This window comes from Patella vulgata, chromosome 7 (assembly GCF_932274485.2).
Source record: "Patella vulgata chromosome 7, xgPatVulg1.2, whole genome shotgun sequence".
Classification (NCBI taxonomy): domain Eukaryota; kingdom Metazoa; phylum Mollusca; class Gastropoda; family Patellidae; genus Patella; species Patella vulgata.
In genome coordinates this window covers 67,640,899-67,668,043 of record NC_065885.2, presented here as the reverse complement: position 1 = coordinate 67,668,043, position 27,145 = coordinate 67,640,899, and the positions used below count along the sequence as shown (strand labels likewise).

The 27,145-nt window shown below is 36.2% G+C and overlaps 1 protein-coding gene across 1 annotated transcript in view; it reads right to left on the bottom strand.

The window, feature by feature from the left end:
• The window catches only part of LOC126828513 (phosphatidylinositol 4,5-bisphosphate 3-kinase catalytic subunit beta isoform), a 36,103-nt gene continuing 8,958 nt past the window's right edge, over positions 1–27,145 (bottom strand). Inside the window, exons 8-23 of the mRNA XM_056102556.1 lie at positions 25,038–25,189; positions 24,009–24,197; positions 23,011–23,143; positions 22,366–22,469; positions 21,892–21,945; positions 20,111–20,302; positions 18,475–18,599; positions 17,309–17,452; positions 15,560–15,731; positions 14,452–14,570; positions 12,579–12,688; positions 11,742–11,820; positions 10,092–10,256; positions 9,381–9,498; positions 7,395–7,531; positions 1–6,558 (exon numbers count right to left, since the gene is read on the bottom strand). Coding sequence (XP_055958531.1) covers positions 6,291–6,558; positions 7,395–7,531; positions 9,381–9,498; positions 10,092–10,256; positions 11,742–11,820; positions 12,579–12,688; positions 14,452–14,570; positions 15,560–15,731; positions 17,309–17,452; positions 18,475–18,599; positions 20,111–20,302; positions 21,892–21,945; positions 22,366–22,469; positions 23,011–23,143; positions 24,009–24,197; positions 25,038–25,189 — 2,261 coding nt within the window. The 3' untranslated portion in view covers positions 1–6,290. The remainder of the gene's footprint in view (positions 6,559–7,394; positions 7,532–9,380; positions 9,499–10,091; positions 10,257–11,741; positions 11,821–12,578; positions 12,689–14,451; positions 14,571–15,559; positions 15,732–17,308; positions 17,453–18,474; positions 18,600–20,110; positions 20,303–21,891; positions 21,946–22,365; positions 22,470–23,010; positions 23,144–24,008; positions 24,198–25,037; positions 25,190–27,145) is intronic.

Below are 27,145 nucleotides of genomic sequence, written 5' to 3'. Positions count from 1 at the left end.
ATGAACAACTTTTATTAAAGAAATATTTTTATTTATTTTGATATAAAAATACTGATAAAAGCATGGAAAGAATATTTTACAAAACAAAAATGTGCTCATCAACTAACAATTCATATATAAATTTTTAAAACAAGTCTATAATTAAAGGCCTAATCCCTTGCAAACTACAATATTGTAAACATTTAGGAATCTCTAATAGGAATGTCAGTCTAAACAGGATTCAATTCCATACAGCACATACTAAGTTATGACAAGACGCTCCCATCATACATTGGTAACGAGAAACCTGATGGGCCTAGTTTAAATCTGATCGAATTCAAGTCGAGAGATTATCTTGCATTGATAATTGGATTTTGTTTTCTTAAAGGCTCAATACCACTCTTGTTGTAACTGAATAATATGTCCCAATCTTTATTCTGGTCAACAAATTGTACTATTTTACAGTATTCCAATTAATTGATGATACAAATTTCATCTTAACACACCTAATTTAAAAAATTGGAAAAATTCAACTAAATGATTTGAAAAGCCTAACGTAAGCCTTTTCAAATGTGACTTGGATTTAAAAATATTTTCGAACCCTCTGGACAAGTAAAATAGGATGTAATGGATAATTTACACAACAGGTAGGACACTTAAACATCTAGTACTTAGAATAAGGCTATTATTTATTTTCTGGAGCTGTCAAGCCAGCAAGAGTGTTATTGTCCCTTTAATATAACTCTGTGTAAGAGTTTATCATCTATTTTTGAATTATTATAACAAGAATGGCCAACTCTTTATTAAACTCTTAACTAATATAGCCCTGTGTAACAGTTTATCGGCATTTTATTGAAACCTGGTTTTCTTCGGGTCCTCTGGTTTCCTCCTACAGCTAAAGACCCCTATGCGCAAGCGAATTATTGTAATAAAATTGAACCATATGTTAGTCCCGAAATGACCTAGTTTGTGTCGAGTGGACGTTAAACCCCATTTCTCTCTCTCTTTTATTGAAACCTAAATGACGTAATCCTCTTAATGAGGTAGATAAGAGAGAGAAATGGGGTTTAACGTCCACTCAACACAAACTAGGTCGTTTCGGGACTAACACATGGTTTAATTTTAATTCAATAATTAGCTTGCACGTAGGGGTCTTTAGCTGTGCGAGGAAACCGGAGAAAACCCATGAGGTTGGACAAGGCGACCCTACTCCTTGTGATAATATAATGAATGATGCATTTTGTAAGATTTAGATAAAGTGTTGGTCGTTCTTGCTGTAATAGTTCAAAAATAGGAAATGAATATAACAATCTGATTAAAAAACAGATCTATATTTCGTTTCGATTTTTTTTATACTTTCCATGACCTATACTACATGAAGATCTGACCAGCTGTACGTCAGCGTTGACGTTTCTAGTGGTTTACCCATAGTTCAGTGCATCTCACGCCAAGAAGTCGCCATAACTAACAGATGGTTTCATTGGCTAATCCCTCAAGCAATCCAGAACGCGGGTTATTTAACATCTATTCCAGATCCTAGTGTAGTACAGACAATTAAAACGAAATTTTGAACTATAAAAAACGAAACGAAATAGGTTCTGTGTTTTAACCAGGTTTTGAATGTAATGAACATTTCAGTCAAATTACTTTATTCCTAGGAAAGTTATGAGTGTTTGAAGTTGTAACAAGATAGTCTTGATTGTCGAGTACCATTTCTACGATAACAAAGTCTCAATCATCCATTTTAGCGTTAAATTTTAAATGGCGAGAGGGTATTAAGTCATCTGATGACTTAGAGAGTTGATTATGGGCTTATCATGTGAATAAATATCTAAAATAATTTATATAAAATTTGAAGCAAGAAGCAAGAAGCAAGCCTTGCAACAGATTTAGCTCTAACATAATACATCTTTAATGTGGTCCCTTGGGCAATGTTTTGTAATAAACAGACTTAAATTACAGATGTGACCTCATCCTTTGATGTTGGCGTACCATTATTTCAAATAATGCTACAGGCAATGTGCCAAGCGTGCATTATTTATACTAAATGAAATATTGGTCCCGTGTGACTATTTCATTGCAAAGCATGTGCAAGTGTCTGTATTTTAAGTTGTTTAATGGTCTCAAGCTAAAGACATTGCGTTATATATTGAAACAACAGGTCGTGACTACATCCCTCGTGTTGTTTCAATATATAACTTAATGTCTCAACCATTAAACCATAGGCCCCTACATATCATTGGAAATTATTATCAGAAAACAAAATATTGTCACCAATTGACAAGGCCTTCGCACCTTATGAGCTGTCTTATCTATTTGATCACAAGACAAAAACAAAGACAATGATTTCTCGCTAGCCAGAAACAATTAACAATTTCATCAACATTAATAAACAGTGTTCAATAAAATATAAAATAAAAATTTAATAATACATAAATAATAAAATAATTCTTTCTCTTCATTAACAATAACAAACATTTATCAACAATTATATACATCGTGCTCCTTTTATCGATAACCCTGTCCAATAATACAATCATCTCCCTTGATTTAAGGGCTTGATGTGGTATTTAGCGCTATAGGATTCAGTTACAAACTTTTATCGATAACCCAGTCCAATAATAGCATCATCTCACTTGATTTAAAGCCTTGATGCGGCACTTATCGCTAAAGAAATCCTTTGATTTAAAGCCTTGATGCGGCACTTACCACTAAAGGCATTTAGCGCTGTAGGAATCTCTCGTAAACTACAATAGGAATCTTTAAGTTGAATCTATAATAGGTATATCTGTCTAAAAAAGATTCAGTTCCATTTTGTATTTATAAAGCTATGACGAAATGAAATTTCATCGATCTACGAATCTACGACCGTATTGTGTGCCTTTTGATTTATCAACTATATGAGTATTAGGTCTATGAAACTACGGCTGTATTGTGTGCCTTTCGATGTATTAACCATATGAGTATTACAGTTATGAATCTACGGCCGTATTGTGTGCCTTTCGATGTAATAATTATATGAGTATTGTATGTATGAATATACAGTCGTATTGTGTGCCTTTCGATGTATTAACCATACAAGTTTTAGGTGTATGAAACTCTGGACACCTATATAACACTTGTATAATATGAGTTTTTAAATAAATATCACATGCATATTTTATTTTCATTGAATATAGATAACCAGACAACAGAACATACATCCAGCAGCAGAGAAGTCATGTAAGTAGGGCCTAGTTATAAACATAACAAAACTAAAACAGTTATATGGGCTGGTTTATTATACACAAGCACGATGTTTCAATAAGTATTCTCTTATGGTGCTTGTGTCTAATAAACCAGTGATTGTTGTCCCATATAACTGAGTTAGGTTTGTTATGTTTCAAATCACAGAATTCCACTAAAAGATTAGTTTTAAACTAACCAATTTCAAAAAGATAAGATCATAACTGAAGCCTCTAAGGTGATAACAACATTTTAGAACAAAGGGGGAATAACTCTGGAAGCTTCAACGTTTTAGTAACAAAGGGGCATTGCAGCCTTAAAAGCTGTAACAATATTGTGTAACTAAGGGGCATAACTCTAGGGGTGATCGTTGAAAATCAATAGCGTAGACTTAAAGATATGTGAACGACACACAAATTAAAATGTGAACATACAAAAAATAATTTTAAAACATTTTGATTAGGAATGTAAAGCTCATCTCACAATCCGCCATATGTGCTATTACGGCCAGTCTATGGAGGAAATTTTAGTAAACGTGTGCGTGGGACTTGCATGTGTTTGGCATCGTAGAAGATTGCAGACCGGCTGTAGAGACTTTTGATCCTACACATACAAAATATTCAACCAGTTTCTTGCGGTTGGTCTGCGAGCTGCCAAACCTTACGACCCAGCATGTCAAAACACCCATGGCAGATTGTGAGCTTGGTTTAAGATGGAATAATATTTTCTATAAAACTGTGATTCTTTGATTCATAAAATATGGTTAAATAATTGCTGAGTTTTCACCCTAAATAAATATAACAATAACTACTGTACATAGAATAACAACAATTACTTAGCTTTTATTACAGCGGTGTTTTAACTAGGCTTCTCTAGTCTCCATCAATCATTCTGAGAGAGAGGGTTTAACTCCACTCCACACAAACTAGGTCATTTCAGTAACAACATATGGTTCAATTTTATTTGAATAATTCGTTTGCACATAGGAGTCTTTAGCAGTGGGAGGAAACCGGAGGACCTGGAGAAAACCAACGAGGTTGGACAGGTAACGATACACCACCAACGATTCAGACGGAAGAGAAACAGACATTAAATAAAGAATATAATAACAAAATGAACAACCAGGATGGGATAACATTCTGTATAAAATCTTTTGCAGATTTCTCGTTGTCTTCTACACTTTCAAAATACAGTCTTTGTATATTTGCGTTTCGATGTCGACTGTTGAATTGTAAGTCGTCTATTTCGATGTCTGCGTAATATATTTAAAAAAAAAAACCAAATAATATGGAATGAAGAGAAGTGGAATCAAGTTTACAAGCCCCATCACATATAATTTTAACCCTTAATTCGTCACGCTGAAAACTATCACACTATTGAAATCATGGCGTTTAACCAACAGGTCGACTATAGTATAAATCAAAAGGAATGATTAAAACATACAATATAATTGAGTAGGTCGAGAAATCCCTGACAATATTGTCAATATTGTCTAAGTTAAAACTCTAACAGGAATACACCATGTAATAATAAATTACCAATATTGTACTCTGATTGACAGATCTGACAAACTACAATATTGTCTAAGTTTAGTCTCTAAATAGGAATACCTTGTCTAATAATAAATCATCAGTAGTGGTTATATTTTAAATCATTATTCGATTACTGTACCAAACAATCAAAATGATCAATTTCTAAAAGATTGCCGACATTACGTCTCTTTTTCTAAACATAAGGCCATACAATATAAATATTCTCAGACAATCCTTACCAACAATCTGATGTGGGAGGAGCATTTTTATTTTTGTGAAAGGATCACTACCCTCAAGAACTATTGATATTGAGATGTAGCATCTTACTTTTCTGAACCAAAGCCGTTATTAAAGACGAGTTCCCAGAAAAGTATTTATCGGGTGGTTATTTCCAATAAAAGTATGGCAATTTTGGTAGATATGGAAAGTAGAGATATCCAATCTTACTAAAAAAATACTGGATTCCCCGAAAAACACTCATGGAGCGCATACAGGACAAAAATGTAAGGGTTCCCCTAATCAACAGCCCGGCGATTAAGAATTTCTGCACGCGTGATGTCAAAGGTCACACGCGAACATTGAGCACTTGATGTACAAGTTGATAAATTTTATGAAGAGTTAGACGTACAACACTTTCTGAGATAAAAATGATAATCCGAGAATTTAATTAGGATTCGATATTTGTAATAAATAGTAAGCGATTCAAGACAACATCGTCTCATGTATGCAATGAATTCTCCTCTGATTTCCAAGATGTGACGTAAACATGACCTGGTTTGATCGAATTTTAATAGCAGGGCATTCCTTCGCAATTTCAATGTTTGAGAAGGATTTGAAGCATAATTATGACAAATTAATTAGTTTGAATATGTTTTTAGTCCATATATACCATTAAATCACCCAGTTTGTACGCGGGAACCCATCTTTAAAGACGGCAAAGTTGTTTGAAAATGAAATAAAATGGAGTTTAATGTTTTATTTTTCTGCAAAAACTGGGCTAATAAAGACGATAAAATGAAGTGGGGTTTAACGTCTTACTAATGCAGACGGTAAAATTGGTTTGAAAATGAAATAGGGTTTAACGTCCTTCTCATCGAGACAGTAAAAGGACAAAACATTTCTACTGTATTCCAATATCAATAATACAAATAATACTGTGGGCCATAAAAAACAGAATATCTGATTAAAATACACATCTATATTTCATTTCGTTTTTTTTATACTTTCGATGGCCTCTACTACATGAAGATCTGACTGGTTGTACTGGAAGGTCGTGTCAGGGGTCATATGAGTGGCTTTTGACCCTATGACATCAGACATTTGATTAATCAATCAGTGTTGATGTTTCTAGTGGATTACCCACAGTTTCGTACTTCGCATGGCAAGAACTTGTAAGAGACTGTTTCATTGACCAATCACTCACATCAACCAGAACACAGGTTATATAACAACTCTTCCAGATCCTAGTGTAGTAGAGTCAAGTAAAACGAAATTTTGAACTATAAAAAAACGAAACAAAATAAGATCTGTGTTTTCATCAGAGCGCGTAATAAACTATGTGTTGTCCTTGGCTTTCATGTGAATATAGAAATTAACACTGGACGTCCAACTGTTTCTCAAAGCCTCGTTAAATTTAGCTTGGAAGTGTCGCCGAGCATCTGCTTCATTGAGGTTTGGCACAAGTGATTCTTTTAAATAGTCTACATCCTTGGTACACGTTAATTGTGGTATCCCAGACGATAACATCATCATAAACAACGAGAAGAGAAGATGACTCTTTTTACGTAAAATAAGATAAGCTTGTTCACAATAATCTCGAAATCTGAAATTACAATCAAAGAACAAATTATCATAAAACCCATAATACGACATGCTTGATCACAATATTCTTCAAATTTAGAATTAGAAAAAATCATCATAAAAGCCATGGTTCTCAATCGTGGAAGTAAGTTGTGAGCGGAGGACCCCGAGAAAACCTACGAGGTTGGAACGGCAACCCTACTCCTGCCAGAGAGAGAGATGGGGGTTTAACGTCCACTCAACACAAACTAGGTGATTTCCTGACTAACATAAGGTTCAATTTTATTTAAATAATTCGCTTGAGCATAGGGGTCTTTAGCAGTGGGAGGAAACCGAAGGACCGGAGATAACCAACGACGTTGTAACGTGCAACCGGGCAATCGAAACCCCCGTCAGTTGACTCGATGACAGACCTTTTGATACAACACACACATGCTAACCATTCAGCCCCCCCCCCCCCGAAGTTTTAGAAATGAAATGGGGTTTAACGTCCTACTGTTTTGCTACGAACTGGGCTAATGAAGACGGGCGTACGCCATACAGTGTGCTATGAGGGAAATTTTGCCCGGACAGCGGCAATATGGCTTACTCTTATATCGAATTCCGAACTTCAAGGGATCTTTTACGTGCACGCCAATGTGTAAACGGGACCTCAGCTTTTCATCTCATCCGAATGAATAGACAGCTGTCCTTGTCAAGCCCTCCGTCCTGTATCACTGACAAAGGGGAACCAAGCCGAGAAATCGGGATGAACTTTCTCAGCCAATGCAGGGATCGAACACCCGACCTCTAGGCTAGCGAGTGAAGTGTTAGAGATGTTCTTCCAGGTATCTTCCAGGTAACATCCAGGTAACTTACTTGTCAAAGCTGTTGGGACCACCATGTTTAATTACATGAACAAAATGAGTTGTCAGAACAAATGGCACACGTTCTCTTTTCACACCAAACTTTTTCTTGATATTTCCGAGGAAATGACCAAAATCAATGTGGAATAACTGAAACGATACAAATAAATTTATCTATAGTACATATTAACATCAACTGCATGGAATAAATTTCCAAAAAATATCTAATAATGTGATTCTGTTTCAGTTTTAATATTCAAAATGAAAACTTGGTTATTTAGTCACTATGATTAAGTATACAAAATGAGAACATTCCCTAGTGTATTGAATAGTTAGTAAATATAAATATCATTATTATAACTAAATCTCCCAATAATCTGCTATACACCCATATTGTAGTAATACAGGACTTCTTTATTTGGTCTACTGATCATATTTCACAAACATGATAGTATTTGTTGAGTATTCTAACAATGGAAAGGGGAGAGAGAGAGAGAAATGGGGATTAACGTCCACTCGACACAAACAAGGCCATTTCAGGACTAACATATGTTTGGGGTTTTTTTAAAATTATATTTCAATAATTCGCTTACATGTAGGGGTCTTTAGCAGTTGGAGGAAACCGGAGAAAACCCACAAGGTCGGACAGGCGACCCTACTCCTTGTCACGTACAACTGGGGTTTTGAAACCATGCCAGTTGACTCAATGACAGGCCTTATGATACCGCGCGCCCGTGCTAACCATTCGGCCATCCAACCGCCCACAATGTAAAGAACATAACCAGTGTTTATGCCAAATTATTACAGTTTTTATATATTAACTCATCACTCTATAGAAAGTATCAACCTTATAATTAGATCAAGATACAATATGATTACAATATCTGTCTGGCCATTAGTCATCCTCGGTTACCCAGTGTACTCATTCTGTTCTACTCTACTATACCCTGGGTTAATCTATGGGGGAGACACGTTTTCAAGTTATCCGCCCTTGGTGATTGTGCTATTTTTATCGACCAATCCCATAAATTGTTATTGGAGAAGGAAGTTGGCAAAGGGAAATAACTCTCATCGGACAATGTTAGGAGTTGACCTATTATAAATGCGTAATTATTAACAAACAATTATATATTATGTTAATGAAGACCAGATGTTCGTATAATAATGTACGGTCATTAGTTTTATTTAGAATCGTTCATTCGTTCCCAGAATTTTATGTCCACGTGATATTGTAGACAAGTTATTGTGAATCAAATTGCCAAGTATAAGTTCAATAATAATAAATATAACAGAATGACATATTTCAGACAAAAAACGAATAGTAATAATAATAATAACAAAAGTCAAACATATAGATGTTATACATATTTGAAATCAGCGAAACATACTACAGATTTGGATAATAGAATTAAAAATAAATAAATTAGAAATATATACATTATTTACATAAATCATTCAGTAAATGGACATGAATATGGTTATCTACCCTTATAAAAACGAAGGCCAAACAATTGGTTTGTAAACTGTTTTCTGATTGGTTCGTAGACTGTAGCTACATTCTAGGCCAGGGCAGATAATTTGAAATCGTGGAAACCATATGGATTAACCCAGAGTATAGTGGAGTAGAACGGAATGAGTACACTGGGTAACCGAGGATGGCCATTAGTTTGCACCAAGGTTTTTCGACTCCTTCATATCAGCCAGTGTAGACTAATGCTGTTTGAAACTAAGGAGGGTCATCCCTATCATTGTTATTATACACCTGATGCTTTCTATCTGGGATTCTAACTCAGTATTAAAACCGTTCCACTATTAAAACTAATTTATAATAGTTCTACAACTGGTGTTAATACAGGATTTCACGGTATAACACAGACTACCCTATAACCCCACACCTTGCTACAGTTGTTTGGCTACCCCCAGACCTTACTGTACCCAAGTGTAAACTGTACCTGTAACTGTACCTGAGTGTAAACTATGTAAAGGATATATTATTTACCTGTCCGGACTGTTTTAACATAATATTATCATTATGTCTATCACCGATACCTAATACATAGGTAGCCACACAATATCCTGCACACGACAACATAAACTCCTCAACAGCCTTATTTAAACTGTAATAAAATATAGTCATATTAACTAAACAGACTTATTTACACTATAATTAACTCAACAGACTTATTTATACTGTAATAAAATATAGTCATATTAACTCAACAGACTTATTTACACTATAATTTACTCAACAGACTTATTTAAACTGTAATAAAATATAGCCATATTAACTCAACAGACTTATTTACACTATAATTTACTCAACAGACTTATTTAAACTGTAATAAAATAAAGTCATATTAACTCAACAGACTTATATACATTGTAATTAACTCAACAGTCTTATTTAATAATCACATTAACTAACTCAGCAGCCTTATTTACACTGCAATTAACTCAACAGACTTATCTAAACTGTAATTAACTCAACAGCCTTATCTAAACTGTAATTAACTCAACTGCCTTATCTAAACTAAAATAAAATATAGTCACATTAATTTACACAGCAGTCTTATTAAAAAATATATTAACATATTTAATACCCCTCTCTGTGTCTATAATTAAAGGTATATTATATTTTATACCTGTCTCTGTGTCTATAATTAAAGGTATATACCTGTGTCTATAATTAAAGTTATATTATATTTCATACCTCTCTGGTGTTGTATTGTACATCTTTAACCATTCGTATAAAGCTCTCTTTTCAAACGCTCCTTTACCATACCATACCTGTATATTGGCTATCGTATTTGATGACGTCACCACTTCAATAACACCTTGTTCTAAACCAGTTGCTAGACAACCATACGGATTCATTCTAAATATAGGAGATAATATACAATCACAATACACAGGAACAATGTAATGAGAGAGAGAGAGAGGCTTTAACATACACTTAACACAAACTAAATCATTTTGGGACTAACATGTGGTTAAATTTTATTTCAATAAATTGCATGCATGTAGGTGTTGTTGGCAGTGGGATGAAACTAGAGGATATGGTAAGGTGACTCTACTTGTTATATACAGACCACATCACTTAACTCAATGGGGGGGTTGAATGGCCGAATGGTTAGAACGTGCATGCTGTACCATAAGGCGTGGTTTCGAATCCCCGTTGTATGTGACAAGGATTAGGGTCGCCTGTCCAACCTCGTGGGTTTTCTCCGGGTCCTCTGGTTTCCTCCCACTGCTAAATACCCCTATGCGCAAGCGAATTATTGAAATAAAATTGAACCATGTTAGTTCCTAAATGACCTAGTTTGTGTCGAATGGACGTTAAACCCCATCTTTCTTTTTCTCTCTCTCTTAACTCAATGGCACAGTTAACATCTCTTTAATAGTGTACTTTGGTTATTTTGACACTAACATATGGTCATTTCTGTGGCTATTAGCTGATAACCACCCCTCTCACCCATTTTATATCGATTCCTATAATTATTCTTCACACCCCTAGGACAGCTGTCTAGTCCTTCGGATGAGACGAAAAACTGAGGTCCAGTGTATATATTCGAATGCACGTAAAAGATCCTTGGCAGTTGGAATTCAATATAAGAGTAGGCAATAGTGCCACTGCCCGGGCAAAATTTCCCTCATAGCACACTGTATGGTGTATGTCCGTCTTCATTATCCCAGTATAGGAGCAGAACAGTAGGACGTTAAACCCCATTTCATTTCATTTCATTTCTTTAATATAGATTACCTTATAACACTGTAACCCGGGTATCATTTAATCTTGTGTATTTACCACTAATTTCTTTCAAATTCATTCAATATCACATCTTTGTTTAAAAATTTGTAAAAATTATTTAAAATCACCAAAAATCATCTAATTTGTACTTGTGTCTAGTTTACAACTGACTGATTAATTTTGATAACGAATGTCCAATTTACAAGTATTTAATTTCCTGACCACTGTTTAAATATTAATCATTATATATCAATAATCAATGGTAGTTTATTCTTTAACAATGATCCAAAAATTAAACGCTTGTAAATTGGACACTCATTATCAAAATTGAATGGTCAGCTATAAACTGGACACAAGTACAAATTAGATGAATTTGGTAATTTTAAACAATTCTTACAAATGTGAAAGAAATTAGTGCTAGATACACAAGATTAAATGATACTTGGGTTATGGTGTAGTTACCCCTTTCACCCTTATAATTACATGAGATCCAGCCCCTATAATTACCTGAGATCCAGCCCCTATAATTACCTGAGATCCAGCCCCTCTCACACTTATAATTACCTGAGATCAAGCCCCTATAATTACCTGAGATCCAGCCCCTATAATTACCTGAGATCCAGCCCCTCTTCCTGCCAGATTCCATCCATAATTTGTAACATTTGTAATGTCAACATATCCTGACGTAAATCTGAAATATAATTACCGATAGTCATGTTGTAATATACACCATAGTTAGTCAAAATATCTCGGGGGCAATAACTACCCAGAACTCTAACCCTTACAGCATTTATACCAAGTATGGGGTGAAGCTGTGGGCGAGTGAGTAAGATGTTTGCTCGTTAACCTGGACGTCTCGGGTTTGATCCAGGTGAAAGCCGAGTGAGTTCATCTGGATATCAGGCGTGGTTCCCGCTTGTCAGCGGTGCGGGACAACGTATAGTCATTCGGATGCTTGGTATGAAAAAACTAGTCCTGTATACACATTCGCTTGCGCGTAAAAGACCCGACAGGCGATCCTACTCCTTGTCACGTACAACCGGGGAATTGAAACCACGCCAGTTGACTCAATGACAGACCTTATGATACAACATGCACTAACCATTCGGCAACCCCCCTAAAAGTGGAATAAGTGACCTAAAAGTGAAATAAGTGACCTAAAAGTGAAATAAGTGACCTAAAAGTGGAATAAGTGATCTAAAAGTGGAATAAGTGACCTAAAAGTGAAATAAGTGACCTAAAAGTGGAATAAGTGATCTAAAAGTGAAATAAGTGACCTAAAAGTGGAATAAGTGACCTAAAAATGGAATAAAAGTGGAATAAGTGACCTAAAAGTGGAATAAGTGACCTAAAAGTGGAATAAGCGACCTAAAAGTGGAATAAATGACCTAAAAGTGGAATAAGTGACCTAAAAGTGTATTTATAATTGAGAGAAATATTGCAACTTACCATCTCCATCTTTAAATATAAGGTTGATGTTGGCTCCACATCGATCTTCATTTGACCAGATTAAATGTAACGGACGTTTTTTAGAGTTCTTAAAAGAACATTGATCAGTTCTAAAAATAAACAAATGAAATCAAATGAAAATGAAAATGAAAATGGTTTAACTTTAACGTCCTATTTTTCAAACATAGAAATGAATTTAAAGATAGGTTGCCAGGCAACGAAACATACGCCCACATCAGCTAAATCGTTCGGACAGTCAAGAGTTGTCGCATATTTTTACCTTTTTAGGTAATGAAACATTTATAATACATTCAAATCTGATTAAGAGTAACAACTCATTAAGTAATTATCAGAAAACCATTAGAATTTGTTTGGTTTTTATAAAGTTCTGCGCCATTGCTAACGTTTAGTATACGAAACATTTAATATCATGGATTTAGCTGTTCAAGTCATCAAAATTCATTGAAAATCAATATACTTGTTCGTCTCAAGACCTTAAACTCTGTGTATCAATCTGAAGTCAATCGGATGATAACTTTAGCCTCTAGAGCGTCACAAGATTTTTCAAAGTGATCAAGGGCCATAACTTTGACAGTAATTATCGGAAATCGTTTAAAATCAATATGACCTCAAACACTGTGTATAAATTTAAAGTCAATCGGATATAAAATTTAGCCTCTAGAGCATTTACAAGATTTTTTGAAGTGATCAAGGGCCATAACTCTGGCAGTAATTATCGAAAATCACAGAAAATGAATAGACTTCTTCATCTCATGACCTTAAACACTGTGTATAAATTTAAAGTCAATCGGATATTAACTTTGGCCTATAGAGTGTCCACAAGATTTTTTGAACTGATCAAGGACCATAACTCTGGCAGTAATGATCGAAAATCGCTGAAAATGAATAGACTTTTATGTCTCATGACTTTAAACACTGTGTATAAATTTAAAGTCAATCAGATATTAACTTTACCCTCTAGAACGACCACAAGATTTGTCAAAGTGATCAAGGGCCATAACTCTGGCAGTAATTATGACCTTAAACACTGTGTATAAATTTAAAGTCAATCGGATATTAACTTTGACCTCTAGATTTTTTGAAGTGATCAAGGGCCATAACTCTGGCAGTAATTATCGGAAATCGCTGAAAATCAATAGTCTTCTTCGTCTAATGACCTTAAACACTGTGTATAAATTTAAAGTCAATCGGATATTATCTTTGACCTCTAGATTTTTTTAAGTGATCAAGGGCCATAACTCTGGCAGTAATTATCGGAAATCGCTGAAAATCAACAGTCTTCTTCGTCTAATGACCTTAAACACTGTGTATAAATTTAAAGTCAATCAGATATTAACTTTGACCTCTAGAGAGTCCACAAGATTTTTTGAAGTGATCAAGGGCCATAACTCTGGCAGTAATTATCGGAAATCACTGAAAATCTATAGGCTTCTTCGTCTCATGACCTTAAACACTGTGTATAAATTTAAAGTCAATCGGATATTAACTTTAGCCTCTAGACTGTCCACAAGCAATTGTGGACGCCGGACCGACGGACGGACAGACGGAACGACAATATACGACCACATTTCAATGTGGGCATATAAAAATGAAATGAGGTTTAACATCTTACTGTTCTGCTCCAACTGGACTAATGAAGACAGACATACGCCATGAAGCAAATTTTGCCCGGACTTTGGCACTACGGCCTACTCTTATATCGAATTACAACTGCCAATCCAATCCAATCCAAACAACTAGACAGCTGTCCTTGTCAGAACCTCTGTCCTGCACCACTCATGATGAGGTAGATACACAAGATTGAATGATACATGTGGGCGTATAAAAATGAAATGAAATGTTTTTAACTTACAAGAGATCTTTGAGTTTATATATAGGTGTTAGAGGACTGTACAGGTTGGATAGACAATCTATATAAGTTTTCTGTCTTAAGATTTTCTTCATGTCCTCTTTCGCCCGATCTTTCTGTTTCTACAAAGGTAAATGGACATATGAATATTCTGGTTCTAAAATAATGACACATCAATTAAAGATAGATTATGGGAGATTAGATAAAGAGCTGACAGTCCTCACTATAATAGTTAAAAACTAGATAATGTAAAAGGAAAATGCTGAAAATTTCAAAATGCTCCACTCTGAACCGAGATATTAGCGATTGAATTTAAGGTCTAGCCTCGATCACCATTACTAAAGTTGGTACGATAAAAAACATAGTCTCGATTATCTATTTCTGGATTTAATCATCAATGAGCATTGAGCATCAGATTGGATTCAAATCCAGTGAAAATCTAACACATAAGATGGCATCGAGAGTTGATTACGGTCGTTTCATGTTAATTAATGTCTAATTAATAATTTATATAACATTGAAGGCCCAAAGAAAGACCTGCAATAGGCAGATTTAGCTCTTGCATTGTGTATGTTTAAAGATAGATTGCCAGGCAACAAAACATATGCCCACAGCTAAGTCGTCCAAAAAGTCCACAAGGCAGAATCTTTAGGCTGCTGTATATCATTGCTGAAATTCAATAGGATTCTTAATTTCACTAACTTAAATAATGCATATCAATTTCATACAGATCAAATAATAACGTTTGTAGGTTCACAAGGTTCTACAAAGTAAAACAAGGGTCATAACTCTAAAAGTAATTAACGGCAATTGCTGAAATTCAATAAGATTCTTAATCTCACAAATTTAAATAATGCATCTCAATTTCATACAGATCGGATAATAAGCTTTGTAGATTCACAAGGGTCTACAAAGTGAAACAAGGGCCGTAACTCTAAAAGTAATTTATGGAAATTGTTGAAATTCAATAAGATTCTTAATCTCACTAACTTAAATAATGCATATCAATTTCATACAGATCGAATAATAGCGTTTGTAGGTTCACAAGGTTCTACAAATGAAACAAGGGCCGTAACTCTAAAAGTAATTTATGGAAATTGTTGAAACTTACTTGTTCCTGTAGATTGTATTTGCTATTTTTTACTACCTCGTTTAATGCTTTCAATTTACTCAAACCTTCACTTTGTTTCAGTAGAATTAATAAATGATCTTTTCTGATTCGCAGATAAACTTCTAATATCAGTCGGAACCGCACCATAACTGTAGGATCGTGCATTTCAGATCTGTAAATGGAACCACACAGATGTTTTTTAACAATATTTTTATTTAGGATATCTGAATGAGATTGGAGAACAGGATTAGCCCATATAAAAATGCTCTCCCTAATCACAGAGAGAGAGAGAAATGGGGTTTAACGTCCACTCGACACAAACTAGGTCATTTCGGGACTAACATATGGTTTCATTTTATTTCAATAATTCGTTTGTGCGTAGGGGTATTTAGCAGTGGGAGGAAACCGGAGGACCCGGAGAAAACCCACGAAGTTGGACAGGCGACCCTAATCCTTGTCACATACAACGGGGATTCAAAACCACGCCTTATGATACAGCATGCACGTGCTAACCATTCGGCCATCCAACCCCCGTAATTATATAGAGTAATGATTTATATAAACAATGTTTGGAAATGATATCCAATACCATCCGAATACCAACCTAATACATCCCAACACTAACTAATACTACCCAATACTAACTAATACTACCAAACATCACTAACCAATCATTGTGAAAAACTGACAAAACACTTCAATAATATACTACATACCGAAAAATTCAGCAAATACCCGAAAAATACCGAAAAAGATAGGAAATGTATCGAAAAATACCGAAAAAACTACAGAGATGAGACCAAAAATCTATTTTTGATATTAAATTCCCCAAAATTTACTCAATACCGAAAAAACAACACTAATTACTCTAGGTGGACACTCTAGGTAGGTAATATGTCAGGCTAGTAGGCCACGCAGTGGGGTACTCTAGGTAGGTCATGTGTCAGGCTAGGCCACGCAGTGGGACACTCTAGGTAGGTCATGTGTCAGGCTAGGCCACGCAGTGGGACACTCTAGGTAGGTCATGTGTCAGGCTAGGCCATTCAGTGGGACACTCTAGGTAGGTCATGTGTCAGGCTAGGCCATTCAGTGGAACACTCTAGGTAGGTCATGTGTCGGGCTAGGCCATTCAGTGGGACACTCTAGGTAGGTCATGTGTCAGGCTAGGCCATTCAGTGGGATACTCTAGGTTGGTCATGTGTCAGGATAGGCCATTCAGTGGGACACTCTAGGTAGGTCATGTGTCAGGCTAGGCCATTCAGTGGGATACTCTAGGTTGGTCATGTGTCAGGATAGGCCATTCAGTGGGATACTCTAGGTTGGTCATGGATCACGCTAGGTCAAGATTAAGACTTGTGGGGCACTGAAGGTTGGTCATGGATCACACTAGGTCATGCATAAGACTTGTGGGGCACTGAAGGTTGGTCATGGGTCAGGCTAGGCCATTTATTAAAATTGTGGGTCATTATTTCAAGTATTTAGGGTTTTTTTTTGTAATTAGTGTTGTTTTTTTTAAGTATTTAGTGTTTTTTCAACATTTAGGGTTTCTCAGATTTTTTCTTTAATTAGTATCAAATTTTTTTTCTTCAGTATTTTTCGGTGTTTCTTTTGGTACCTTTCAGATTTTTTTCTGTATTTTTTCGGTATATAGTATTTGGCCCCTTATCGGCAGGTTTGTCTAATGGGATATGTTATTGTGTGGTGCAGTCTTCCCAGGATTTAATAGATTTTAAATATAACACTACTTACTTGAGATGCCAGAAGAGTTGTTGACCTATATGTTGATTTTTAACAGCTCGGGTTAACAAGAATTCCACAAGAGGACAATTGAGGTAGATTTCATATTTTACAGCTTGAACTAATTGTAGAAGATACTGGGACATTTCTGCATCTCTGTTTTATAAAAAAAGTTTCATCTTCATATACTTTACATAAATAAAAATATAAATATGTCTGAAAAAGGGTCATATCACCTGAAATGTTATGAAGAAATGAAATGAAATGGGGTTTAACGTCCCGCTGTTCTGCTCTGACTGGGCTAATGAAGACGGGCATACGCCATACATTGTGCTATGAGGGAAATTTTGCCCGGGCAGCGGCACTATGGCCTACTCTTATATCGAATTCCAACTGCCAGGGGATCTTTTACGTGCACGTCAATGTGTACACGGGTCTTCGGTCAAGGTCTAAGAAACAGTAAATTTGTCTGTTCAGGTATGCATAGGTAATAACTATATCACCTTTCTCTAATTTAATTACTTTGCGGGCTGTTGGATGGCTGAATGGTTAGCGTGCGCGCTGTATCATAAAGTCTGTCATTGAGTCAACTGGCGGGGTTTTGAATCCCCGGTTGTACGTGGCAAGGAGTAGGGTCGCCTGTCCAACCTTGTGGGTTTTCTCCAGGTTCTACGGTTTCCTCCCACCGCTAAAGACGCGCAATTATGTAAATAAAATTAAACCATATGTTAGTCCCGAAATGACCTAGTTTGTTTCGAGTGAACGTTAATTCCAATTTCTCTCTCTGTCTCTTTTTATCAGTCCCTCTGTCCTCCCCATTGACAAGGGGAACCACGTCAGGAAATATGTTGCTACAGGCTTTAGTAACAAAACTTATACCTACTCTAAATTAGCCTGAGCAACATAATTACATTCATTCATACACATTTTTATCAAACTCTTCCTTGTTACAAATTGCGCTGAAACGCATTTTGTCTTTAATATTGGATATCGGAAGTTTATCTTTTCCTGGTAAGATCACAACATCCATGTTGATTAATTGAAAAATAATTCGTGTTTTCAACAGTAGGACGTTAAACCCCATTTCATTTCATTTCTGCTTTTTGCAAGGGGCCACCTAAAGCGAGATAGAAATGGGGTTTAACGTCCACTCAGTTAGTAACAAAACTTGTACCTACTCTAAATTGGCATTAAGACAGCTGATGGCAAATTTTCGGACATTTCTATCAGGAAAATTAAAATCTAGAAGTTCAAGTGCATAATCTACTGGCAACATTTTCCAATTCTGTAACAAAGCTGTCATCTGAAAGATAACACAAAATATTTCATTTTCAATCATTTCTACTTTCTGGGGCCAGTTTCACGAAATTTTAACTAAGATAAAATCCAACTTTTAGTAATTTGATTGGATAATATAAGATTGATTTTAGTGCTTAGCCAATCAAAATTGAAGTATCTACTAAAATTTGGATTTTATCCTTAGTTAAAATTTCGAGAAACAGGGCCCTGGTCATCAAATCTATAGAGTTTATTGCTCGATGAAAGATCAATTTATCCTTTGGCCTGCATCATTGACAAGGGGATACCACGCCCGAAAATCCCAAGGAACGTTTTTTGGCCTACACCAGGGGACGACCCTGGACCTCCTGGTTGGTAAGTCTGCGTCTTGCTCACTTAGCCACTGCAGCTCCTATAGATGAGGTGATTTTGCGGTATGCAAGCCTCATTTCAAATATGTTCCCATTTCGGTCCTATCTTTACTACCTCGATACCTGGCTTCACCCGGGGCCCAAGATCTGTTTACTCTAACCTTTATTTCACACTTTCCCGCTGGCTTACATCATCCGTTACTATTATTAAACTTAATTACCATAATAAACAGAGTTACCTCCCATTAACCGTTAATTGTAGGAAAACAGTCTAACATTGATTTTTGGTTGTGTTAAACTAATAAATGATTTTGATGTTCATAAATCATGGCTTAAAAAATTCACAAGGTCATGCAGATATGTAGGGGTGGGGATACCAGATATGTAGGGGTGGGGCGCAGCGATGAAGCGTGATGGGTGAACATACATCTTTGATTTTGTTTATGTACAAGAGAAATTACACGACATCCTTTTCAAACACCTTTCTGCTTTTTGAGGGCAAGGGGGGTCTGAAAAGGACAACTGTCTAGTCGTTCGGATGGGACGAAAAACAGAGGTCCCGTGTACACATTGACGTGCACGTAAAAGATCCCTTGACAGTTGAAATTCGATATAAGAGTAGGAATTAGGGCAAAATTTCCCTCATAGCACACTGTATGGCGTATGACCGACTTCACTAGCCCTGTATAGGAGCAGAACAGTAGGACGTTAAACCCCATATCATTTCATTTCATTTCTGCTTTTTGCAAGGGGCCACCTAAAGAGAGATCGAAATGGGGTTTAACGTCCACTCAGCACAAATAAATAGTACATTAAACCCCTTTTCATTTCATTTTATTTGATTTCACTACTTACCTCAATCTGATCCTATTTCCTTTCGTTTTTTATAGTTCAAAATTTACTTATCTTTACTACCACTAGGATCTGGAAGAGTTGTTATCATAGACGTGTTTTGGATGATGTGAGGAATTAGCCAATGAAAAGGTCTGAAGTGCACGGAACTGTGGGTAATCCACTAGAAACATCAATGCTGATTGGTTAATCAAATGTCTGACGTCATAGGGTCAAAAGCCGCTCGTATAACCTCTGACACGACTTCCCAAAACAACTGGTGAGATCTTCATGTCGTGTAGGCCATGTTTTTTTTTAAGGAGATTGTACTCACCTTAGCTGTGTCGATGTGATTATTCCATTTAACGGAGTTGAGTAATCTTGGTAAAGAGTGTGGGTATTTATCACAACATTCGTAACGTAACAGCCACAATAAATCTTTATCTTGTTCAAATAACTGTGTTAAGGGATCTCGTTCTAGTATAAGTTTCAATTGTTCAATATGAGACTTGCTAACTTTCATCCCCTGTAAAATAAACACGCACAAACTACAATATAGCCCTTTATAAAACTTTTGTTGTTTTAATATATCAAATACATCAATAAGAAACTATGTGCAAAGTTGTTGTGTTTTTGGATCAAAGATATTTCTCATAAACAGGGATTGAAAGTTTAGTAAATTTTTAACTTAAGTCTGAGAATGCTTTGTGAACTTGTGGCCATGTCTTATATTTAACTAAAGGGAAATAACTCTGTTCAGTATTTACAAAGTTACATGTATGATAAATTAAAATTTCACCTATCTACCCTGCTTGAGCATAGTAAGATGCCACCATCTTTTATTGATAGCTGAGAAACCAGATAGGCCTACTTTAAATCCAATTCAACCCAAACTGGGAGATTAATCTAGCGTTGGTATTTTGATTTTGTTTTCTTTATTAAATGTGAAATAATAACTCTGAGTAGATAGGTACTATGGCCAACTCTTATATCGAATTCCAATTGCCAAGAGATATTTTATGTGCATGACAATGTGTACATGAGATTAATTTTTCGGCCCATCTGAACGACCAGCCACTGCCATGGAGATTCATGGAAAGGCAGAAACTTTATGTTGTAAGCTACTCAGTGATCAATCCCATCAAGCAGAATACACTTGCTATACTTTTAAAGAATAACCAGATAATCTATTAAAGATACATTATGGGAGATTAGATAAAGAGCTGGCAGTTCTCACTATATAATAGTTAAAAACTTAGATAATGTAAAGGGAATTTACTGAAAATTTCAGACACATTGAACCACTATGAACCAAGATTTTAGCAATTGAATTTTCGGCCTATACTCAATCACTATTACTAAAGTCGGTACGATAAAAAACATAGCCTCGATTATCCACTTTTTTGATTTAATCATCAATGAGCATTGAGCATCAGATCGGATTCAAATCCAGTGAAAATCTAACACATAAGATGGCATCGAGAGTTGATTAAGGTGTTTTCAGGTTAATTAATGTCTAATTAATAGTACAGGTAACATTTCATGCCTAAAGAAAGACCTGCGATAGGCAGATTTAACTCTTGTATAATGTATGTTTAAACTGTGTGCCATGGAGTCTAGTGCTGGGTATAACGACTGCCGTCTCGATACGACACGTATTGCGATTCAGGTACTACGATACAATTCATACCAAGGTCAATATTTACCAAGAAAACAACAGGATAAATGAATAATTGATATTTTTATGGCGAGAATTTTTAATCCTGCCGAAATCAAAGAACTAAAACTGGTTTATTTGACGATAATCACGATGGATCAAAGTAACGACCAAAACAATTTAAGGGTGTTTAGTTAAGAGTGACGGGTTGGTTACTGAAGCGACAAAAAAAAACCCATAAAAAAGAATCGTAAAAATGAATTGAGAGACTCTCGATTCAATACGTGTCTCGTGAGAAGGTGAATCGTGATACACTGATTCTAAGATATATCGTGCCAGCACTAATGGGGTCGGGGATTTTTGGAAGGATAGCACCTGAATACAAACAGAATGTATGACTGGTCTATGTGAAAGATAATACAGGTAATTCACCTTAGTGTAAATCAAACAGTACTTACCACAGATCCCGGTGTTCCATCAGCTTCCATATTTCTTGCTGCACATTCTAACACCTAGAATAAGAGAACATATTCTAAAACCTAGAATAACAGAACACATTCTAACACCTAGAATAACAGAACACATTTAAACGCCTAGAATAACAGAAAACATTCTACAGCTAGAATAACAGAACACATTTTAACACCTAGAATAACAGAAAACATTCTAACACCTAGAATAACAGAACACAATCTAACACCTAGAATAACAGAACACATTCTAACATCTAGAATAACAGAACACATTCTAACACCTAGAAAAACAGAACACATTCTAACACCTAGAATAACAGAACACATTCTAACACCTAGAATAACAGAACAAATTCTAAAACCATTTCAAAATATCAATAAATGCTATGATTAAAAAGAAATCAATGACTGATTAGTTTAGAGAGAAGTTACCTTTTCAAATCTAGGATATATAATTACCTTATCATATTTAGGATATATAATAGCAGCTTGAACACCATAATCAGGAAAACTAACAGATAATGTAGCAGAATCATGGCCGTATGGATTCGGTGATACAGTACCTGAAATAATCAAATATATCCATGTTGTAATAGAATAATCTAGCAATATAAACATCTAGGACATTTGCCAAAAGGACAAGTAGCAAACAGTACAACCATCGGCTGGACATTTGCCAGCGAGAAATATGTCTTCTAGTTGTCCTGCTGGCAGTTCTAACCGGCAATTCTCCTTCTGGCAGTTGTCCTTGCAGGCCTTTGTCCTTCTAGCAATGATCCTAGCCGACAATTGTCCTAGCAGGCAATTTTCCTAGCTGTCATTTGTTCTTCTAACAATCATTCTAGCAGACAATTGTCCTAGCTGCCATTTGTCCTAGCCGACAGTTGTCCTAGCTACCATTTGTCCTTGCTGCCATTTGTCTTTGCCGCCAGGTGTCCTTGCAGACAGTTGTCCTGATCCCCAACATAATAATATAGCAATATCTATAAACCTGAAATCATTTATTCATATGGTGGCTTCGACACGATAGATTTGTCAGTTACTAATTACGCAATGAACGAGTCGACTTCTGTCAAGACAAACCAGATCTTAAAACCCACTTACCTAAAACATAACAAATTTCTTCAAATGTCAAATCATCTTTGACAGACCACATGTCCATCTCTCTATCACCTCGAATTAATCGCGATCGGAAATCATACGCTGGAATATTTACCCACGCTACTGGAGTCATATCCTGTTAAAACAAAACAAAATTTTCAATAGTGTTTCAGCCTTCAGGTGAATGACACACCTGTTACCATATTCATTATGTAAATACTAAAATAGCTTTAAAAACGGTCGACCAGTAAAGTGTGTTGTCTAGTCCTTCGGACAGAATGTTAAATCTAGATCCACCTATGTACATATTTGTATGCATGTAAAAATAACTCTTGACAGTCAGAATTGGAAGATCAGAGCAGTTGGAAACTGCTGTTCTCTCAGAATTCTCGACCGAGTCGCAGTGATTCGAGTTTGAGTTGCCTCTCAAGTTGGTGACGTTCGTACTGAGTTGAGTCCTAAGCCTTCACAAAGCCTGGGTCCTGTTGAAGTCGGCAAGTGATCAAATGGGTCAGTAATTCATGACAAATAAAGTAAGTTAAAATGATGCCCCCTCCCCGCGACTCGACTCCTAATCTCTTTCAAGTCATGAGTTGTCACGACGACTGCCGAGTCTGAATCGAGTCACACTAAATATTTCAGGTTGAGTCACTGAGTCGGGTAACTGATGTGACTTAAGTCTGACTCGAGTAAGAGTCGCGGGACTCAAGTACCCACCTCTGTCAATTGGTGCATAAAACGAGGCTGTTAACATTGCACTGGTATCGTTTAAAACGGGGGTTTTTAGCGCTAGAAAGTATGCATATAGTTTACTTTCAAAAATCATTTGATAATTGATAAAAATCATTTGAAAATTACAAAAATGGTTTAGTTAGTACTACAGTTTAATTTAATGGTAAACCGTTTAATTTCTCCGAGAGAACGGCCTTTCATTTCATCCCAAGCAGACAATAATGAGAGAAGAAACGGTAAAGTATGAATTATTAACATTACAACCTCACCTTTCCTTTTCTACCTGAAGCGTAAAGAGCGAAACAGATACGTGATGCGTTGGGTAAATCAGCTACAGCTATATTAAACTTTAAATCTATTGTCATATTACAGCTACTGTTTAATACAGGTACTTCAGGTGTTTCACAGATAATACACAGTGGTTCTGAACCATGATATAAACCAACAAATAACTTCACCTGAAATATAATACAACATCATACACAGAGGTTTCGAACCATGATATAAACCAACAAATATCTTCACCTGTAATACAATACAATATCCGAACATGAAAATAACATAATTCTATCCAAGGTTCACACTGGCTTTCATTTTTTTCAGCCCAATTATTTGTATAAAAATGTTTGTATTGCAATATTCAAATGCTTCATTAATTAAAGTGAGAATTCCATATTTTTTAAGAAAGTCAAAACATAATTATTTCTATTTCTTTTGCTCAATAGGTTATCAACTCCCTACACTTAAAAATCATTGACACAGGAAATAACACAATTACCTCCCTTGTTTTCCTATTCCCCACGATGGAATAGCTATCTGCAAACGTTTGAGTTTGAAGTTGATATTTTTGCCAATTTCTCAACTGGCAATAGTGAATTATTCCCATGTAATGACCCAAGTTACATGTAATAAACCAAGTTACATGAAATAAACCAAGTTCCTTCCCATGTAATAAACTGAGCTGTCAAGTTCCCTCCCATGTAATAAACCAAGTTCACCCCCAACCCCGCGTAATAAACTGAGCTGCCAAGTTCCCTCCCATGTAATAAACTAAGCCGTCAAGTTCCCTCCCATGTAATAAACTTAGCTGACGAGTTCCCTCCAATGTAATAAACCGAGCTGCCAAGTTCCCTCCCATGTAATAAACCAAGTTCCCTCCCATGTAATAAACTGAGTCACCAAGTTCCCTCCCATGTAATAAACCAAGTTCACCCCCGCGTAATAAACAAAGTTCCCACCCATGTAATAAACAAAGTTCCCTCCCATGAAATAAACTGAGCCGCCAAGTTCCTACATACCTTGATATTATCTGGTAGCTGTATTTTATTGATACCTTTAACGGTCACGTAATATTTTTGCGGAATGTTCCATACGCTGATATCAGACCGATCGGGACGGAGTTGACGAGGTATCGTACTCATTCTACGGGGGGGTACTGGCGGAGGCGCATCTGAAGAGAAAACAGACAGCTCAATGAAAATATTCTAAAATACTTCTTCAAACAGTTTTGCACTGGGACAAAATAAGATATACAGTGCACTCTGTCACATACGACATCGTACGGGATCGTTACAATATATCGGATTACGCAGAGTGTCGGAATACCCAATTTTCTCAAAACCGGAAATGTTGTAACTTCAAAAACCGGAAGTATTATTATAATGTAGCTTCGAACATAGAACTTTGAATCACCAGAATGTTATTCCCTTTAAAAATGATAAACCTTTCTGTACATTCAAAATTTTATTACATTAATTTTTAATTCATTTAACATGCGTAGGCATTTTGAATAGGTCAAGTCTGTCGTTAATTTATCTTCCTCGCCGTCTTCAGTTGATCGCACTCTTGTCTTTGCTATCACGTGTTCATTGATACTGGACGTACTCGATTGAACGTTCCGGAATTGAATTCTCTCAATCCCAAAAATAATGACAATCGAGTGAAAATGGGTACTTCGGGCCACAATGCAGGCGTCGACTGGATATATAAATATCTCATCCAACCATGCAGCCAAAACCTGTTCGTCGTGTTTAATTACGTCACAATTCTACTCACGCCACCTCCGTCGTCAGGACTGACAGAACTTTGACAGGACTGAATTCCGCGTCACTCGATTGCAATTCTGTCAATTTGGGACGTTTCGGACTGTGACTCAAGCATCCCCAGGTCGTCGTCACACGGTTCGAAGAGATCCGTAGGGTGACCACACTTATAGGTTATTCAGGTTCAATCGGCATGCGCAACGAATGTTTCCAACAGGTGCTAGGAATATTTTTACGACTGTGAATTTGGGGGAAAATTCGTGGATATTCTTGAGTATTTGTCACAACTGTCGTACAAGAGATTAAAATTATCAAAGTACATGTAATCAACAAAGACCCAAGGTAGAGAGTTTTAATCTCACAGATAATTGATTGGTGATTGCTTGTTAATCTTTTGTGGCTTCAAACTCATCCAGTTTTAATCTCACGGATAATTGATCGGTAAGTGTTTGCTTCACACCCACCGATTGAAGGCTGGATTATACGGTGTCGATTCAATGGAAATCGTATGACGGGACGGCTGATTGATGTCGTAATCCGGCACGTACAGAGGTCAAATTACCCAGAGATTTTTTGGCTGAAGTAATAAGGAAATAAATCGGGACATGAAAATGGTGTCGGATGTAACAGAGTGCCGGAGTGATCAGAGGTCGGATGTGACAGAGTGCACTGTATTATATTTGTAATAGTTTTACAACATCAATGGCCTACTGATCTCTAACATCAACATCCTGATCCATTCTATAACAATCTGATTAAAATATACATCTATATTTTACAACGGCTACACTACATGAAGATCTGACAAGTTATATCATATGGTTCAATTTTATTTTCATAATTCGCTTGCGCATTGTGGTCCTTAGCAGTGGGAGGAAGCCGAAGGACCCGGAGAAAACCCACGAGGTTGGACAGGTGACCCTACTCCTTGTCACGTACAACCGGGTAATCGAAACCACGCCAGTTGACTCAATGACAGAACTTATGATACATGTATAAGATACACATGCTAACCATTCGGTCATCACCCCCACCCCTCAACTTTATTAAGCTAACAGAATACTGTTCGAAACTTCACCCAAATAAATTAGTAGCTATTATTCCATAAGTAGGTACAATTTACACTCCTTCCCCACCCCCACCCCCTAACACCTGCTCGTAAGAGGCCTGTACAGGAGAGGCCCAGGTAAGAGTCTATACATTTAAAACAGTGAATTTCCTTCAGAAATGGCATCAGATGTGAGTAAATCAACTAAAAACTTTCAAAATTTATTTTGGGGGGAGACCATACCCCTTCTCGAGGCTCTGTGGTCAGTCTTATTATATACAACATTTCGCACAAGAAACCAGATTTCATATTCTCA